This window comes from Lytechinus pictus, chromosome 14 (assembly GCF_037042905.1).
Source record: "Lytechinus pictus isolate F3 Inbred chromosome 14, Lp3.0, whole genome shotgun sequence".
NCBI lineage: Eukaryota > Metazoa > Echinodermata > Echinoidea > Temnopleuroida > Toxopneustidae > Lytechinus > Lytechinus pictus.
Genome location: NC_087258.1, coordinates 1,893,595 through 1,913,407, shown reverse-complemented (window position 1 = coordinate 1,913,407; position 19,813 = coordinate 1,893,595). Strand labels below are relative to the sequence as shown.

The following is a 19,813-nucleotide window of genomic DNA, read 5'->3' as shown; positions in this document are numbered from 1 at the left end:
ACACACACCCTCACACATGTGAATCGTGACGCGTTTTGACCAATCGCGATGCTTAAGATAACACACCAAGGAAAGGAAAGAAATTCACAAAACAAAAGTCAATACAAAACATAATAAAGATTAAGATAGGCCCAGGTCATGGCGCATTACTGTCGATGCAGGGCATGCAGTAGTATAAAACTTAATGTACAGTTTCGATGTAAGTAACAGGTACATAACTTAAACATATAACATATCTTAAAAATGAGTATATGTGAAATAATAGAAATAAAGCAATTTAGATCATGGGCATGATAATTATCTTTCGTCCCTCTAGTTTGTTGGTATTAATGATATTAGAAAGTGATATAAATGCAAAAAATGATACTTTATTCATCAATGAACAGTAACTTTTAGCTTCTACGGTATTTTGAGACAAATGCGTGTTAAACACACTCTTAAAAATGTTGGGCAACATACGGTCCACACAACAATTGGTTAAAACTTTATCCAATTCTGGGTAGTTTTACACCAATACTGTGTAGTTTTCACCCAAAGCACACATTATTGGTGTAAAACTACCCAGAATTGGATAAAGTTTTAACCAATTGTTGTGTGGACCGTATGTTGCCCAACATTTTTAAGAGTGCAATTATTAAGCGATTGATCTTTTCTTTTTTTTCAATTTGTTTTATTTCATTTTCTATGGAAAAAAAGCAAAATGGTCGTATATAATTAGAAGACCATTGCAAATGAAACTTATACTAAAATATAAATTGAGGTAGATACATACATGATATATTTCCCATAAGTAAAACAATGTATTCATAAACATAAAGATCTGAGAAAATAGAGGGATCCACTAAGAAGCAAATGCTTCTAGAATGTGTGCACCCCTCCAAATAATCATTATTGTAGAATTGCCTACGAAGACGGACACAGAGGTTTATGTAAAAAGACAATTACACAAGACAAAACGAAATAGAAGAGTCACATAAAGGCACAAGTAACAATGACATTCCACCAAAGTCTTCGTATGCCGAGCGAACGAAAAAAAAGGGGGGAACATTAGTGATTTTGAATAGTCATTGAAATATACTCAATAAGCCATGTTGTAAATAGAACATAAATAATACAGCATTGTAGTCAACTAAAGTCGTATGCAGAGACTGAATAATAATGGTATCATCATGATTATAAGGAATATATAAGGAAATACACAAACACCCACTAAATATTCTACGCACATGATCACATACACAGGTGAACAGGGTTCCGTAGACTCGGCATTTTAATAATGGAAAGATCGCAAATGCAGGTGAAAGCGGTAGATAGTGACAGATGGAAAAGGAAAACAAGTAAGAAAAAGTGAGTGTTAGAATTAGGAATGACAGAATACAAAAGGAGGAAAGAGAGATGGAGGGGTGGGGGAGAGAACGAGAAAGGCCGCGCCTAACCCCGACTATGCTTGGAGTCACTTTCATCATCGAGTCAGCAGAACCATGTGCAATGAACTGTGTTACACCCCCTGGTCATCATAGAACAGAAAAGATGTCAATAAATTTTGAAATTTCCCAAAAGAACGAAAAACTACAATGTCAACTGGATTTCAATTCATATTGTATGAAATTCTATTTCAAATTGGCTACAAAAAGTGAAAAAGGTTAAAGAAATTAATTATTAGTTAACATGCGGGAAAGTTCCTTGAAAATAATTATACCAAAGTAAACCCCTCGATGTAATTATAATTACAATTGCTATTCATATCATTCTATCATTCTGGCCTTTGAAAATGAATGTCGAAATATGGACAAAGGATACCATATACGAGAATAGCAAACAAAACTTATCATATCGTAAGAGGTGTAATACTAGCCACTTTTCAGTGACATCAAACTTCAAAGAGCGATTGGCAATGTTGTTTTTTGTGTGTAATGAAAACTCTTTGACTGTCTAAAATAAAATTTTGTTACCCTACCACCTATTATAACCCAAATACAAATAATAAAAAAATACGTCAGTGACTTCAACATTGCTATAGGCTTAATAGAATTTAACATTTTTATCATAATCATGACCGAAAATTACACTGGATTGCTTTTAGACAAAAAGTGCGCCTGTCGAAATGCCGAGGATGACGGCAGTACAAACGCAAGCCGCGACATCGACGATGACGATGGTCCGCGATCGAGTTGAGCTGTCTCCTTCCTGCAAAGAAATGGAAAGAGTGATAGAATACAAGATGAAAGGCTTGGTACACTGCAAAAACTCTGGTGTTGATTTAACACCAGCCCGAAATCTATATATGTCCACACCAGAGGAGTGTAAAACAACACCAGTTTCGTTTTGGTCTAACACCAGATAAATGTTTGTACAACACCAATTAGTATTAAAACAGCATCGGTTTGATTCCAAACTGGTGTTTCAATACTTCTCTGGTGTGGACACCCACCCACTTAATATGTTTTGATTTATTTTGATTTTGTTGTGCTTTGTGAACGGAAAATGAATAAAATCTAAATCTAAACATAGGATATCCCTTGAACACAAAGATATCGGTAGAAATGACGTCGAAGGTTCGAGTTTCTATCAAAGACTTCTCGAGGGATGAAGTTTTCGACTGAACAAAGACTTTCTGGAACATATTTTATTTCCCCTATAACAGTTTGTTATTTGAATCTACAAACCCCTTTTAGTAAACAAACTGTCAGTGTGCTTCTCATAGAGATATAACGTATAGGCATATAGAAGTGCCATAAATATATGCGTGCCTGCACGTGCAATTAACTTCTTTTTTGTATAAAATAATTCACTCTTCTTTATTCTCCTTGTTGTTAATAGTATCCATTCCATTTTATGATTGGGATCACAACAACAGCGGGTGCAAAGAAGGGGGAGGGGCCCCGCCCTCCGAATTCCTGATAACATTTCCCTCTCGCCCACTTAATATGTTCAATGTGCTTTTTGTTCCTTTTACATTTATTTTATGAGGGGGTGGCAATGACATGGGAACCATTTTAGATGAAATTTTGAAAAAGGGGGTCAACCCATCTTCCCCATCCCCATCTTGCGTTATTAATCTTTCGTCCGTCCCTGGTGCCAGCTGGGAGTCCAGTAAAATAATAATAACATATATGTAGGTGTGGCGTTCCCGCATTATGAGTATAGAGCCAGAATATAAAAAGGTCATTTTTGTATTCGTATCATCCGCCCCGCACGACCGCCACGCGCCCGCCTTTAGAGAAGGTTGCGATCTTAATGTATTTTCTTACAATAAGCTGCCCTGGCTTTTCCCTGGGGTAGCAGCGGTAGACGAGGCCATTGTAAATACTGACGACAGCGACGATGAGCATTCCGCCGATGATGAACCGACCAAGCCTGGTCGTCGAAAAGGCGGGAACCTCGGCACTAACAGCTGCAGAGAGCACCACCAAAGCGACAAAGATGAGCCCTGCGAATATGATCCGTTTCCCAGCCGACGACGGCCCGATCAAGAAGACGACGAGAATGAGCCATGTCGTTATGACAGAAGATGCGATTCGGCCGTGGGTCTCTCGTCGACGTACCAATACGGAGAACGTAACACTGTCGTAAGAGGCAGGGCAGCATTGGTAGGTAAACGCCTCACGCGTGACCTTTGAGTCGACGATCTCCCAGATCGGATGGTCATCCGGAGTAGTCTCTGTCAAGTCGATGGTGTCGAATATAGGATGAACGGTTATTGTAGTGTTTGAATAGGACCATGATCCGAACTTCATACTGCATTCCTATAGAAACAATTAAAAGAGGAGCACACCCTTTTCTATTTTGAGTTGTCTTGACACACAGGCCACTGTGTGCCGCTTCAATTTTTCTTGGCGCTTTAATGGACAGCACAATGGTATATTTTGACGACCTTAGGACGACGTCAGTAATATTCTCAATAAAATATAGAAAAATATGGTGATGTTATACACGACCCGGATTTCTCCATTCATTATCTATTTCTCCCCCCTCTCTCCCCGCTCCCCACCCCCTCCCTCTCTCTTAGGTTCGTTCTTTCTTCCTCCTCATGGACTTAATCGCCCTCTGTATATTAAACACCAACCTATAACCTGAGTGAATAATCTAGGCCAAACATGACTCTCAACATTATCAGTTAGATAATGTCCTTCAACATTTACATCAGCATATACGTGCACCTAAGTTTGTGAAACAGGGTCCAAATATCATGAATTTACTTTACATGTTGATCGTAGGGGTAATCTTTCAAATCCATCGTACACGTCGATTCCAGCTGCAAGGGAGGATAGTTGTATATCCCGCCAAAAGAGACTACGACGACCAAAGCTTCTGTCACTAAGTCATGAAGCGGTGAGTCGCTGTATAGAATGGTGTAAAGAGAGATCGCAAAGAGAAGAATTACACCACCCCCACCGAAAAATAGATAAATGAATCATTAAACAGAAAAGGTAAATAGATAAATTAGTGATCAGATAAAATGCTAAATAAATGACAAATGAATGCATGAATAAATAAATGCACTGGCGGATCCAGGGGAGGGGGTGCATCCGGTCCGAGCCCCCCCCCCCCCCTTGAAAATCACAACCGTTAAAAAAAGTTAGAATTTGGTATGGATTCGATGTACTTTTAAAAAACAAACATAGATAAAATTAATACGTTGTTTAAAATCTTATACACTTCTGTTTATATTTAGTAAAGTGTATAAAGAAGTGTTTAAAATCTTGAATAACAATGTTGTAACATATTCAACCTTTAATAAATCAAGCATGGTTGATAACAAAATAAAGGAGTGTATTAAATTTTCAACGACATATTTATCTGTGTTTGTTTTTTAAAATTGCATTGAATCCAACCCAAATTAATGTTTAATTGTTTAGATTGAAAATTTTGAATTTTGTTTGTTTAGTTAGTTTACAAGAAAACTATAGGTTATTGCATTAAAATTCGTTTAGTGTTATTATGTAAATATACTGATTTCATTTTATCAAATTGTATGTAAAATGCGTACAGGTCCGTTGTGGGGAGCAGTTATTATGTTGCTGACAATAATAATGCTACCCATTGTCAGTAAGTGCATGCATAAAACTACAAATAAACTAATTAATAAGGAAAGAATGAAAACCAGGCCGTGATAAATAATAAATATATCCCAGATCCAAAATTTCATCGTCATGCTTGTGGATCATTTGTCGCATTTTACGGATTAAATGTCCTCGGAGCGGTGGAACTATAGCCGCATTATGCGGAGCAAAATGGCGGTGGAGCAATTTCGGGAGCAATAATTGTCGCATTATGCGGAGCAATTGTCGCATCATGCGGAGCAATCGTCGCATTTTGCGGAGCTAATGTCTGCAGAGTATATACATGTCGGCGGAGCAGTTTTCGGTGGAGCAAATATCGGCGTAGCAGTAATTGTCGGCGGAGCAATTGTCATGGAACCTCCGAATGAGGTACATGGGTGGAAGTTGACGTAAATGATGAGAGGACAGTGTCATGTACTTTAACTAAGGCTCCATTCACAACTCAGAGAGGTATAACCGACCGATTCCTAGTAGCCTGCTCGGGAGCCACTGGAATTTAGGCATCTGAGTCGCCCGACGATTTTTGTAGAAGTCGAGCAGTGCCCTGTCTACATGGTCTATTATCCATTACTCAGTGCCAAATCAGGGGAAATTTTAGCTGTTTGGCGTCCGATCAGTGATCGGCTGACGACTCACTGGCCACCGGCCTAATTTTAACTAATCGCCTGACCTACCTTGAATTCGCCGCGATATCATACACCGATCTCTGAGCAGCCTGCGGCTGGCGATGACCGCTCGACAACCTTTAATCAAGAATTTTAGGCTAAGGTCACGACCCCCAAAATTAGTCTGCTCGGCGACCGAGCGGCGAGTTTTTAGCCAATTACGCCCGGGAATCGAGCGGCTCCCGTCCGGGTACCACTGGTTTTCATCGCTCGGTCGCCGCTCAAGATTCAGCGCGGAGTTAAAATTCTGGCGGCGCCCGCTCACTTTCCACTCGCCGCCCTAAATACGCTCGGTGCCCGGGTGGTCGCCGTCCGGGCGCCGACATAATCGAGTGGTCGCCGACAAACGATTTAGGTAAAAAATCGAACTCCTAAGATCAAGCGTTCACCGGCCTGTCGCCGGCCGCTCACAGATCGGTCGATGATCTCGCGGCGAATTCAAGATCGATCGCGCGATTACTTAAAAAACGGACAGGTGTCCAGTGGGAGACCGCTTGGGAATCGTTGGGTCGTCAGCCGGTCGCTCGGTTGCCAAACAGAAAAAAATTCCCGATTTGACCCAGATTTGGCCTTGAGTAATGGATAATTGACAGGGCGCCGCTCGGCCACCGATTTTAAATTCCGCTCGAATTCTACAAAAATCGTTGCCTAAATTCCAGCGGCGCCCAAGCAGGCTACTGATCGGTCGGTCGCCGCTCTGAGTTGTGGCTGAAGCTAAACTCCGCGCTAAATCTTGAGCGGCGACCGAGCGATGCCCCCAAAACCAGGGGTGCCCGCGGACGGCCGCGGTTCGCAGCCCGGCCGAAATTTGCTAAAAACTCGCTGCCCGGTCGCTGAGAAGGCTCTTTCTTTTTTTTCTTTTTTTTTTGGAGGGGGGGGGGGGGGTTGTGACCATCACCTAAGAAGATTGCTTTAAAGATTTTTGTTCATTTTTTAACTTTTCTCCTTGCCAAACACAATCCCTCAAGTCCCCCCCCCCCCCTCCCGACCCCCCTCTCATTCGCCGGTGATGAAGATTCCTTGCGTGCTACATACAGTCACACCAACGAAACCGCCTTCAAACCGATCGATATAAGATTTTATAGGTCTGGAGCCGTGTTCCAGATTTGGTGGCTGCATCAGGAACAGATTTGCTCTATCTCAAAATATGCGGGGAGTGGTAAGATATGGCCGCGGGGGCAGGGGGCACCAGTGCCCCCCCCCCCCCCCGAAATTTGGAAACTTAAAAATTTCTAATGAAAATTTACACTAAGTTCCACAAAAGTGTGAACGAAATCCTTCAATTTCTCTTTGTACAAGCAGTGCTTATCAAAAAAGTTAAATCTGAGAAATAATCCTGTAAAATTATATATTTGTAATATCCTAAAGTTCTTTCCACATTTAAACATTGGTACAGATCTGTTTAAGCAAATGACGATAATCGAAAATCATTGTCGAAAAATCTCTCCGCCTGAGTGAGCATCACTTAATTGCTTTTGAAAAGTTCGTGAAAAATGATTTGTGCTGAACTTAGAAAAAGTTATATATATTAAAGTAGACGTCATAAAGAACACATGGAATTTAGCTAGGGGGAATATTTTGAAGTTTTAAATGAAATATGAAATATAAGCCCAGTCTTAAGGATAAAAACCTCGTGAAAAAATGCTGGAGAAGTCTGAAGTCTTTTGTCCACATTCAGTAATGTCTTCAGATCCAGCTGGCACAATAAAGGTCAATATTGTGCTTACCTAGAGTTTAAATGTTAATTTGGATGGCAAAGTTGTTACAGAAAGTTAAAATGTGTCAGTTTTCTTTCAATTGGCTATAAGTGCCAAAGAAATGACTAAGAAATGCACGGCACAGTCAGTTTGCTTTTTTCCTTGTCACAATGTGAAATTGAGAATTTCTGTGGAAACCGATTTCTGCTAGCTTTAGAAAAACGGACAGTGCTCACTTAGTGTAAAGTTCTTTCAAAACTTTTACTTTCATTTGATAGCTGAGGCCCAAACCCAAGAATATATTCCCATCTTGTAAATTTTCAATTCCAAAGACTTTTTTCATAGTGTAAACTTCTTATTGATACAAAGTGTAGAAAATGTAAAAGTGTCCCAATGACATTCTCGATTGCATCGCTCCCTCGCATTTGAGTTTCTTCAAAAAATAAAAATTCGGATCTTGCCTTCCCCCGAAAAATATATACGAAGTCATTTTACAGCGAAAATGAAGGCACACGCTTTATCTCCGAATCTTGACAATTTAAAGATAGGCCTATTGACAAAAAAATATGTTTGATTGTGATTAAAACGTAATAGTATACCTGTTGTAAAGAGTTATATCAGGTACCCATATCTCAGATGGTCGAACACGAATCTCGTGGATGTTTCCAAAATCTGCGGGATTCCATGATAATCTCGGATCAATCCAATTCTGTATGAATTAATAAAAAAGTTTGACCACAAAGAATTATTGATGTTACCTAATTTATTACCAAACATGTATGCACTTGACCATCCGTGTAATTTTATTCTTCACTTGTGTTAACTGCATTATCTTTAATAAATATGTTGTATTTTATTCATTTAAGTCAGTCAAATTAATAACATTGAATTGGCCTAGATCATATATTAGATGATTATGTTATATTGATTAATCATTCTTATTTTCATTATTTGATTAAAAAAGAAATGTTTCTGTTAATCAAACTAGTTATATCTGTGTTAAATTTCTTCCATTTTGTAGCTCTGTATCACTAAGTTTGAAAGTTTGTACTTTATCAATATGGTGGAAGACATTTTGTATTTATGCCCTTATTTTTAAGATTGTAAATAGCGCCATGAGCGTCATGCCTGACCAATGTGTGCGCTTTAAAATAATCCACCATTGTTATTATTTTGTGGTGTTGTAGTCTTGATATTAGGGACTTTTCGCAACAACTAAGCAGACGTTTTCTGTAACGTTGAGAATTATTGTAAAATTCCTTCCTAACAAACCAACCTTTGTCTAAAATTGGTGAATCAAAACAGCAGTGTCGTCCTGGACTCTGAACAAACGATTATTATATTATTTGCAATTTTTTGTCAGATCCGAATCCTAAGACGATCTGTTGTCCCGATTCACCAATTGCCTTATGCCTGTCATTGTGATTTGTGAAGCATTTTCAATAGATAGTATCCCAAATGACTATAAACCTTACGGAATTATTATCTCATCATAACATATCCCATGCTTGATCCTTGACATCGGGCTATCGCGTCCGGTCGCGGGTGATCGGGTAACCCGACCATTCGAGAAAAGTAGCTACCTTAAATAGCAAGTTAAGGGAGTTTCAATTCAAATTGTTATATGAACTTGTATATACTAAAAAATATTTGTTTAGATTTAGATTATCAACACATAATCTATGTTCGTTCTGTGGTAAATGTGAAGAGACATAATGAGCACATATTCTTCATCTGTGAATACATAAAAACTTTATGAAGAGACTGTGGTTATTTATTTAAATTACGTCAAATTGAAAATGTTAATTGGAAGGATATTCATATTGGAGTTCAGGTTTTTGTTATAGGGAAGGAACAATTACTAAATCATATTATTTTTTAAATTAAATTTATGATCTTTGAGCATAGTAAGGCTAAAAGAAATACCCCAACCCCTCAAGAGATTAGAATAAAATATTGGAAAATGAAAAGGAGGAAAAAAGAATAGCAGAGGCACGTGGAAAATTATCCGGTCACCTGAGAAATTTTACACTTCATGACGACGAGGCACTCCGAATCCATTTGTTGTTTTTTAATAAATGCATGACATGCACTTATTTTCATGACAGCTGCCATAACACTTATGCGGACAGATGAAATGCATTTGATCTGGTGGATGTATGGATGTATGGATGTGTGTGTGAGGGTGCGTGTGTTTGTGCGTGAATCTGTGTTGAGTGTGGTGGGATGTGAGTGTGCGGGAAGGTCCGAAGATTATGAACATTAAATCTTCTCTCATAAATCTCACTAGTAGTATTTTAATAACTTACAGGTTTTTTTATAGAGTTTTTTTTGTGATACAACCATCAATAAATGGAGAATAATTTGATTTTAGGTTGTACTTTTTTTTCAATTAGACATAATGTATTATGTATGTATAAAAATGTAAGAGAAAAGAATGTATATCAGATATATTGAGAACAAATTGAATTGATTTAGAATTTATTTATGACATTGTTTTACTTCATTTTTGTTAAGAATTGTCAAATGTATGTGTGTTGAGCACAATATTTGTACGTTCAAATCAAACTCTGTAATTATGGGTAATTTGATTTTATATCGCTTTTTAATTTATGATCATGAATGTTATATTTTACTATGTTCAATTTTGTTTTATGAGAGAAGAGAATTAAAGATTACTAAAAAAAAAAATCGGAAAAAGGATCTCCTAAATTCCCGGAAGGCTGGGTCCAGTTTACCGGAAGCTTTGTGAAAATTATCAGTCAACTAAACGAATGTTCGGTTCTGATTTATCCGATTCTTTGTGAAAACTATTAGCCAAATATACAAATGGGATGATAAACTAGATCTGACCTTTGGGACATTCAGGGGGGGGGGGCGCCCCCTAACACCCACCAGGCCTCTTCTCAAAATAATGGTCGGGTTGTAACGCGATTATCCGACCCGATGCGATATCCCGATGTAAAGCCACGTACCATAACCAGCCAGGCATTCACATCGATGGTTCCCTTGAAAATATCCTGTTGGAAAATAAATAGAAAACAAGTTCTTTCAAATCATATTATTGTTTTCCAGGATGATGAGGTGAGATTTTATCAACGAACTGTCATGTGTTGCTGCCCTCTACGTTCGTTGATATATAATCTTTATGAATTGGTGATCTTGATCAAATGATTGGCTGTAATCTGTCACGTGATCAGTAATTTATTTACTACCATCAACATCAATATTATATCATATTGGTATATTATTGATCAATTTATAATGATATGAGTAACAATAACAACAATTATAATAATGGTATTTTGTTTCAAGACTGTCCGCACCATAAGCTCAATTGTACAAAACTTTTGCAAATATAAAAAGCAAAAGAAAACATAAATACAGCAATACTTAATAACAAATAAATACACATATTGCTCTTGATATTTTATTATTATTTTCATGATAATTGTACTGACCAGTCCACGCAGTTTGATTAATGTCATCGCCATATCCACACGGTTCACCCCGTCAAATCTAGGCAGAAGTTCTTTGTCGTAATCTCTAAACAGGGATTTTCTCAAACGAGCATAATCATCAGCTTGGGGGGATAAACCAAAACCATGAGAACGAATGAACGAAAGAATGAAGTTCCAAACACATCGATTTCATTAATAACAATCATTTTACAAGGCGCAGTATACTAAGAGTATATAAATCTATGTAATTTAATATGTCTATAAAAAATAGCAATGCCCATATCTCTGCGGTATTTATTTCACAAGATCGTAGTCCCCCCCCCCCCCCAAAAAAAAAAAAAAAAAAAAAAAAGATGATGCGTCGGTTGTTGGGATATTCGCCTCTCATAATTCGAATATTTTTAGAATGAAATGATGAATGAATCAAACCAAGCTCTGGAAAAGTAAAAATCAAACTATATTCGGGAAGAGTTATTGGTGATTGATTGGCTTACCATTCTGAGCGACTGCGCATGTCAGCAAGGCCACGCCCACTAAGGCCAGGTATGCAAAGGAATACTTCATGACACAGACTCTTTCTGAAAAAAAAAGATAATGTTTATTCTTAAATTAGAAAATTACCCTGATCAATCCAATTAAATATCGGTAGTTGAACGTTATAATGGGAAAAGAAGTGAATTTATTTGACAGGGGGTAGGCTCTATTCACTCTTAAAATGTTGGGCAACATACTGTCCACACAGAAAATATCCAACTTTGTGTAGTTCTCAACCAAAGCACACATTATTGGTTTAAAACTACCCAGAATAGGATAAATTTTTAACCAACTGTTGTGTGGACAGTACGTATGTTGCCCAACATTTGTAAGAGTGTACGTTGAAACAATTTTGAATGATATACATGTATAGTTCCTTTAGTGCAATAAATGAGTGATTTTACATTTGAATATAACTTATCATTGGAAATTTGTGATATCACAATTAAATCAAAGAGCATTGAAATAATAAGCACGATTATAGATTGATATAATTATGGTGGTTTCATATTGTTTTAATAAGTATTTTAGATGATAAGGCGCAAAGTCAATCTAGATTATGTTTTCATTAGATCAAAACTGAAATGAATATTATTTTGTACAATCAACTTACCTCGTTCAAAAATCAGTGCCGCAATCGTGAATCAAACTGCTGCCGAGTTCCATCCACTAACAATCGACTATTGACCAATTGATGTCGGGATTAAATCTCTAGAGGCGACAACGAATTTGACACCGAGTGTTTTCTTGTTGCGGGTAGATGCTCACAGATTTTGTTGGGGGCATGCGAATTGTTATTTTTTTGTCGCTGTAAGGGGAGGGGCGGCGAGGCGACTCCCCCACCCCTAAATTCGAGGAAGGGGCTCACATCCCCGGGGAAGTAGCCCATGGTTACCGGTGAAGACCACTCTTTATTATACAAAATGCTTCCAAAAATTTTATACAATGAATAAGCACCGCACTTATTTATTTGAATTTAAAAAAATCAAACAGGGCATAATATTGAAGATTTATTAAAAATCGGATGTAAATGAATGTGTCCCTCTCGAATTTTACTAGGACTCCCCCCCCCCAAAAAAAAAAAAAAAAAATCCCCATAGGAAAAAATGCCTTTTTTTCAAAATTGAAAATGCTTTTTTTTTCAAAATGAAATACCCTTTTTGAAATAAGCGGGGCCGGGAAATTTTGATGGGGTGGCCGGGGGGCAACTTAGAGATGACGTCATATTTTTTTTCAATTGAATTATGATATGGGTATATTGTAGAGTAATTCACTCAGACATCTCTGTTTATACTCTAGTTCCTTCCTTCTTCTCTTCCCTTTCTCCCCCTCCCTTTCCCATCTTTTTATTTTTTCACTACCTGAAAACTCATAGAGGGTAGTTGCGGTTCCCATTTGGCCCCGTTCCCATTTGGCCCCCCCCCCCAAAAAAAAAGGTCTAGCTAGCTTCAAGACTCGTCAGGGGGGGCAGAGATATGTCCCTTGGCTGCGTGGGTTGTGACTCGTCAGAGGGGGAAGTCTGCCCCCTCTGCCCCCCCCCCCCCCCGTAGGTACGCTAGTGCCCTTTGGGTAACACGGTTGTGTTTGATAATATAATGCTGGTGTCTTTTGCTCTAACTTGAACTGCCAGCAAGTAATTTCAAGTATAGCAGCTTACTACTTGACACCACTTAATAAACCGAACGTGATTGTCAAAGATTATTGATATACATTATAAACACTTTAAAATTATACATAATGTCAATGACTATAGAGACCATGCGAACTAGTTGAAACAAGGAAGAGAAAATAGTTATTGTTGCAGCTTAATAAATCTATTTTTGATTATGCAAAAATACCTTACAGCTATATCTATTTTCGTAAGATTTCACAAGGCTTTTTAGATAATTTTTTGGAGGGAGCGGGGAAACTGGACATTTGCATAGATATTGAAACACACGTAATAGAAAGGGTATCGATATTCACATACTGTTTATCATTATGGATTATCATTAGGGTATTTATCATTATGGTATTTAAATGACAGAAATATTGGTGAAGCAGTAAGATTAATTAATGACATGATATTTCATACCTCACATTTTAATAAATCGGGTTATTTATTAGCAATCGATTTTGAAAAGGCTTTTGATTCAATTTCACACGCTTTTCTTCAAAAGGCACTTTGTTCATTCGGTTTTGACACGATGTTATATAGGGATTGGGTCAAAGTAATTTACACTAACACACTATGCTGCGTTTTCAATGGAGGGAGATCAACTGGCTATTTCGATGTTGAGCGGGGGCTAAGGCAGGGGGACCCCCTGTCCCCATATCTTTTTATATTGTGTATAGAGTGTTTAACTCACTCTATTCGAAACGATAATTCAGTAAGGGGTATTTGCTTTGGCGATACAGAAATTAAGCAGGTTCTTTATGCTGATGACATGACAATATTTGTGCAAGATTTAGACTATATAGATAGATTAGACATAATCCTTGAGAAGTTCAAGAAAATATCTGGACTGAAAATTAATAAAAATAAAACTTTCATTTTGCCTCTACGGCCTCCTGTTCCATCGGGGAACAGCTTTCAATTCGGTAAAAGAGTTGATATTGTGAAAATACTGGGTATTTACTTTTCACTCAATCCTGATGTGGCTGAAGAAATGAATTTCAAAGAAATTTTGAGCAAAATCAAAAAGTTATTAAATTGGTGGAAACAACGAGATCTCACTTTGATAGGAAAAATTCATTTGCTTAAAACGTATGCGTTTTCCAAATTGACTTATGTGAGCTCTCTATTTTCAGTTCCAGACTGGGTTTTCAAAGAAATTGATGATACATGTTTTGACTTTTTATGGTGGGGGAAAGACAAAATAAAAAGAAATACTTTATATCTCTGGATTACAGGCAAGGTGGGCTAAAAATGCTCAATTTCAAACTATTTATAATGGTACAAAGAGTGATGTGGATTAAAAGGTTAGTTACTGGTGACCAGAGAGCGAAGTGGAAAAGATATTTTAAATTTCTCCTGAGGACATTTGGTGGTCATTTAATATTTTACTGCAATTTTTCCCCTGATATGGTCGATGTTAAATTACCAAAATATTACCGAGAAATGTTATGTATTTGGTCTGATATGAATATTTTTATTAAAAAAGATACAAATAGTAACAGAAATTAAATTTTCTTTAATAATAAGTGTATTTTGAAGAAAGGAAAAACGTTTTTTCATGAAAATCTGTTCCTCAAAAATATGTTTAAATTTCATCACAATACAGATGTTAAGGGGGCACTTAAGCCGGATAATTATTTCAGATGTATGGGATTGGACGAAGAGGAAGTATCAGTTATTCAAGAAATATTTGCACATACCCCCTGAGAATGGAAAGACAGATTAAGAAGGAATACTTCAGTGGACGGCTTGAATATTAAATTTGTCTTTTATGAGAAAAAAATTAAATTAGACTCGGTTACTTCCAAAAATCTATATAGAGGGTGTATAAAACAAATTGCTGAACAACCAGTTAGTTTTCATAACTTAGCATTATTATATAATCTGTCAAACAAAGAAATTGAGAAAACATTTTATCGTCCTAGATTTAGTACGTTGGATAACAAATTGAGAGAATTTCAATTTAAAATGTTACACAATATCATCTTTCTGAATCATCACTTATACAGGTTTCATTTTATAGCAAGTGATAAATGTTCTTTCTGTAGCAAATACGAAGAAACATATCAGCATTTATTTTTTTTTATGTGAAAAAGTAGGAGATTTGTGGGAACGGAGTAGTAATTTGTTTAGCCTTCCAATTCTCAAAAAACTAAGCTGGATGGAAATTCATATTGGTCTCGAGGAAACAACAAAAAACATACAATTACTTAATCATATCATTTTGATAATCAAATATTTAATATATCGAGGGAGAGGGAAGGGTAAACCACCAACTCCTGAAGAGATAAAGGAAAAGTTACTTATTAGCAAAGAAGAAGAAAAGAAAATTGCATTAGAGCGTAATACATTAACGCGACACTATAAAAAATGGGAATATTTAAAGGTTTTAAACATTAACCAAAATAAAAAAGATGGGGAAGGGAGGGGTGCCCCTCGTCTGCCCGTGCATGGAATCGATCGATCATTGTCACTGTAAAATGACCTCTGTCCTGTCTGTTATTGGTTCGGTTTTTTTTTATCCTTTCAAAATTATTGTTCCTGTCCTTTGCTTTCTTTTTTTTTTCTTTTGTTAATTGTTCCTGTCTTTTTTCCCCCTTTTTGTCTCTCTCTCCTTTATGTGTATGGTGTTTTTTTTCTGTTTATTTCCCCTGTTTGTTGTTGGTGTGTTAGTTTGTTCAGCTTTGGGGTCTGATAGGGGGGGGGGGCTCATGGGACGGGAGAATGGTCATATACATTCAATCTTTAAATTTGCGTAGTTGTTACGTCTTTGTTTTATTATTTGCTTTAGCTGCATACATAAGTTGTTGAAATGTTATTTTTGCATGAGTTCGGATTATGTCTCTGTTCTGATACAATTTGCCTTATATGTTTATTACACTGTTATTTAATTTGTGTATATGCAATTATCATTTTGTTCTATATTTTATTGATTATGTATGTATGAAATTTATTTGAAAGAATAATAAAGATCACTACAAAACAAAATTATGGAGTTGCCGTGGCCGAGTGGTCTAAGGCATCTGGCTGTACATCAAAAGTCCGGGGTTCGATCCCGGCTGGGGCACCTATGCCCGTGAGCAATAAATAATATAATGATATAGGATTTGTATAGCGCACGTATCCACCTTGCTAGGTGCTCGTTGCCGTGTTTACACTTAATCGGCATTTGGTTCAGAACCAAATGCCGATGCAGAATCGGCATTTGGATTGCGTTTACACGTTGTTACAGCTCGCGGTTCAGAACCGCGAGCCGATGCAAAAACCTGGAATGATACGCATACCAACAATATACGTCATAATAAAGACAACGCTGGATATCAGTGCGCTTACAATTACGTCACATTGGTAAAGTAATTGAAATGCGCACAAATTGCCGGTGCAGAATCGGCTTTCTGTTAACACGTAGTAAAAAAAACCGATTCTGCATCGGCTCGCGGTTCAGAACCTACTACTTTGGTGGTGCAAATTGCCGGTTCTGAACCGCGAGCCGATTCAAGTTGCTCGCGTTTACACGCTATGAAAAAGCCGATGCTGAATCGGCTCGCGGTTCAGAACCGCGAGCCGATTCAAATGCCGATTAAGTGTAAACACGGTATAGTCGCTCCTATATGATGTATATTACCTTGGCTAAGCTAGTCTACCGATTCTGGTGTGCACAGCTTTTTGAGGAATTACTTCCTGCTGGTACCTGGGAAGCAATGCATTTAATCTACAATGTTCCTTTATCCTGCTATCAAATAAATAGAAATGCTATATGCAGTATTGGTATCTAGGTGCAGGTGCACCTTAAAAAAATATGGTTATTATTATTAGTATTATTATTATTATTATCATTATTATTGTAAGCTAGTGATCACTTTTTGCGAGAGTGATCACGAATTTCCTAGAAAGCTAGTGAACACTTTTTGCGAGAGTGATCACGAATAATCCTTGTTGACCATAGTAGATTGCGAGACAAAATAATGAATACCCTATAGCGATTATTTCAGTCCGCAATAATGAACCTATTTAGTATTATTATTATTATCATCATTATTATTTTTTTTTTTTATTATCATTATTATTGTTGTTGTTGTCATTATTATTATTATCATTATTGTTATTTTTTTATTATTATCATTATCATCATCATTATTATTATAATTATTATTTCCTACAAATAATGTTCACCAATGCCACTACGTACGGTGGGTCCATTTCATTCCTGACCATGAGTGGTTTGTCGCCATCTACGATATCAATTTATTTCCGGTTGTTTCGATGCGCGCGTCATCAACGAAAAGTGGTAGTGTCTATGAGTAGTGTGTACAATATGAATATACACGACTATGCAGATTTGCGTCCGTATGTGTGCGCATTCGTCGACCGGCCATTAACCGTGTATTTTTGGACGTTGAAATGAGAAAGAATCCTCAAAATCACACAGAAATTACGGATATTACGGAAGTTTATATTCAAAGGGGCGTCGTTTCCCATCGTAAGTTATATAATGCACTTTTATTTTTATTGTAAAAAATAATGTTATAATCTGTTCTTGCCTGTAAATTCGAGATTTAAAGTGGACTTTGCAGAAATTGTATGGTGAAGAGGAAGTGAAGAATGTGTGTAGAATCTCTATTCATGTCTAGCCTATTGCCCAAATTGTGGGACACTCCCAATGCCAATGGCATGCAAATTGGCACGCATGGAATGTCATTTCGACAAAATATTGGGCTTTCCAAATATTGCAGCATGTTACTAGTTAGACTGAGATGTATCTATATGTAGTTCCACCCAAGTTTGATTCTCAGAGTCCGGGGCATTTGCCATTATCTATCGTGAAATTGGGAACCAGCTCCCATTTTCAGTAGAGGCGCACGGCCAATATGGGAGACTCTCTCCAATAGGGGAGACAATCTCCCACATTGGAGACTTGCTTTGCAAAAGGACAAAAGAAACAACACCAACAAAAGCATTTATTTTTTCCACCCAAAATTTTGTCTCACTGAGGTCAGAAGCCCATTTGTTTTGTGTGTGATTGACAACAAAAATCCTTATCAAAACAAAAGTAGACGGTGAACAGTAGAGGCGCTGGTCAGAAAATTGGGATCGTCCCCGTTTACAGGGACTGTCTCAGTTTATAAGGATTTCTCCACACAAGAAATCTAGGAAAGTTCATTCACCTGTTGAGTGCTGACACCAATCAAGAGTGCTAGTCAATGTAAACATATCGGGTTTCATAACAAGATTATTGGAAGACGGCAAGTCATAATATTATAAACGGTGAACTGGGGGGAATTATTGAGGTCACTGAATCTATTTTTAGCACTCTCAATTCCCCTAATTGCTGCCTTTGTCCCGTAGGGAGAAGTGAAGAAAAAACGTCCCCATAAACAAGGACAGTCTCAATTTATCAAGACATAATTTGTCTTGGTTTATAAGGATATCCTTGTTTTCTGGGACAATCCCAATTTTTGGACCAGCGCCTCTACTGGTGAATTTTTAAAGTAGATGGTGAAAAGGGGTAATTTTTCATGAGGAATCTCCTTATCACATTTTTATTTGCCGCCAAGGTAATCCTTTTGCAGCAAATGTAAACAAAGGAAATTGGTCTCCAAAACTGGAGACTGTCTCTGAAATTGGATACCCAAATTCTTTACAAAAGTCTCTGATATTGGAGATAATCTCCCACATTGGTCTTGGAGACAGTCTCCAATATTGGCCGTGCGCCTCTACTGATTTTCCAAAATACAGTCCGACCTCTCTTAATCTTATCCGGACAACTGTCGCTGGGACCTCGGCCCGGGTTGGGACCAGCACCAATCTGGATAAGGGATTTATCTGGATCTGGGAAACCCAATAAGGCAATATTAAAGGAGAATGAAACTCTTGGAGCAAGTTAGCTTTTGTGAAAACAGAAAAATCAAAGAATAAGATCAACAAAATTTTGAGTAAAATAGGACTAGCAAAAGAAGAGTTATGAGCATTTGAATGTCGAGATCACTAATGCTATGGAGATCCTCCTTTTGGCAATGCGACCAAGATCTATGATGTCACAGATGAACAACTCTCCGCTTTTGGACACTGAAAATATACCCCAAAACATCTCTTTTTGCTCATTCTAATCATATGACAAAATGATTCATCAATGATATAATGCAGAGATGCCAACCCTCCCGATTTCATCGGGAGGCTCCCGAAAATTCATCCCAACTCCCGCCCTTACGATTACCATCCTTATCCTCCCGAAATTACGATTTTTTTTGCATTGATCAAATTGGATTGGAAGTACATGTATCGTCTGCTGACTTTAGCATGTAGTAACTCCATTACGTTTCGCTGCTACTAAATTCTGTGTGAAAGGCAGACAAATAAGGAGCAGCGAAAAGCTGGTGCATGTGATATGCCCAACGGGAATCCACTGTGCACAAGGCCGGTAGGCCTGGCTAGCTTCGCGAGGCGTGTGCGCTCGCGGCCGCTGGATTTGTCGAGTCGTGCGATGGAATATCGGTGTGTGATTTCGGCGTATTGATGGGTTGATATTGACACGAAATGGCGGAAAATCAACAAAAAAAGACCAAGAAATGGTCTCAGAAGTATAAGACTGAATACAGTCTCCAGTACTCGTGTATTCGGAAAGAGGAATCTACCATGCATTTTGCACAATTTGCAGCGTGGACATTAAAGTTGAGCACGGAGGTCGTGATGATATTCGGAAGCACGTAGGGAGCAAACGGCATACGGACATTGCGAA

At 37.7% G+C, this 19,813-nt stretch overlaps 1 protein-coding gene across 1 annotated transcript in view; it reads right to left on the bottom strand.

The window, feature by feature from the left end:
* Window positions 1–265: 265 nt before the first annotated feature.
* Window positions 266–19,813, bottom strand: part of LOC129276355 (neuronal acetylcholine receptor subunit alpha-2-like) — a 31,007-nt gene continuing 11,459 nt past the window's right edge. Inside the window, exons 2-10 of the mRNA XM_054912737.2 lie at window positions 12,034–12,131; window positions 11,381–11,464; window positions 10,887–11,008; window positions 10,401–10,445; window positions 8,025–8,134; window positions 4,205–4,340; window positions 3,252–3,746; window positions 630–2,187; window positions 266–434 (exon numbers count right to left, since the gene is read on the bottom strand). Of these exons, the coding sequence (XP_054768712.2) occupies window positions 2,080–2,187; window positions 3,252–3,746; window positions 4,205–4,340; window positions 8,025–8,134; window positions 10,401–10,445; window positions 10,887–11,008; window positions 11,381–11,450 (1,086 nt within the window). The 5' untranslated portion in view covers window positions 11,451–11,464; window positions 12,034–12,131 and the 3' untranslated portion in view covers window positions 266–434; window positions 630–2,079. The remainder of the gene's footprint in view (window positions 435–629; window positions 2,188–3,251; window positions 3,747–4,204; window positions 4,341–8,024; window positions 8,135–10,400; window positions 10,446–10,886; window positions 11,009–11,380; window positions 11,465–12,033; window positions 12,132–19,813) is intronic.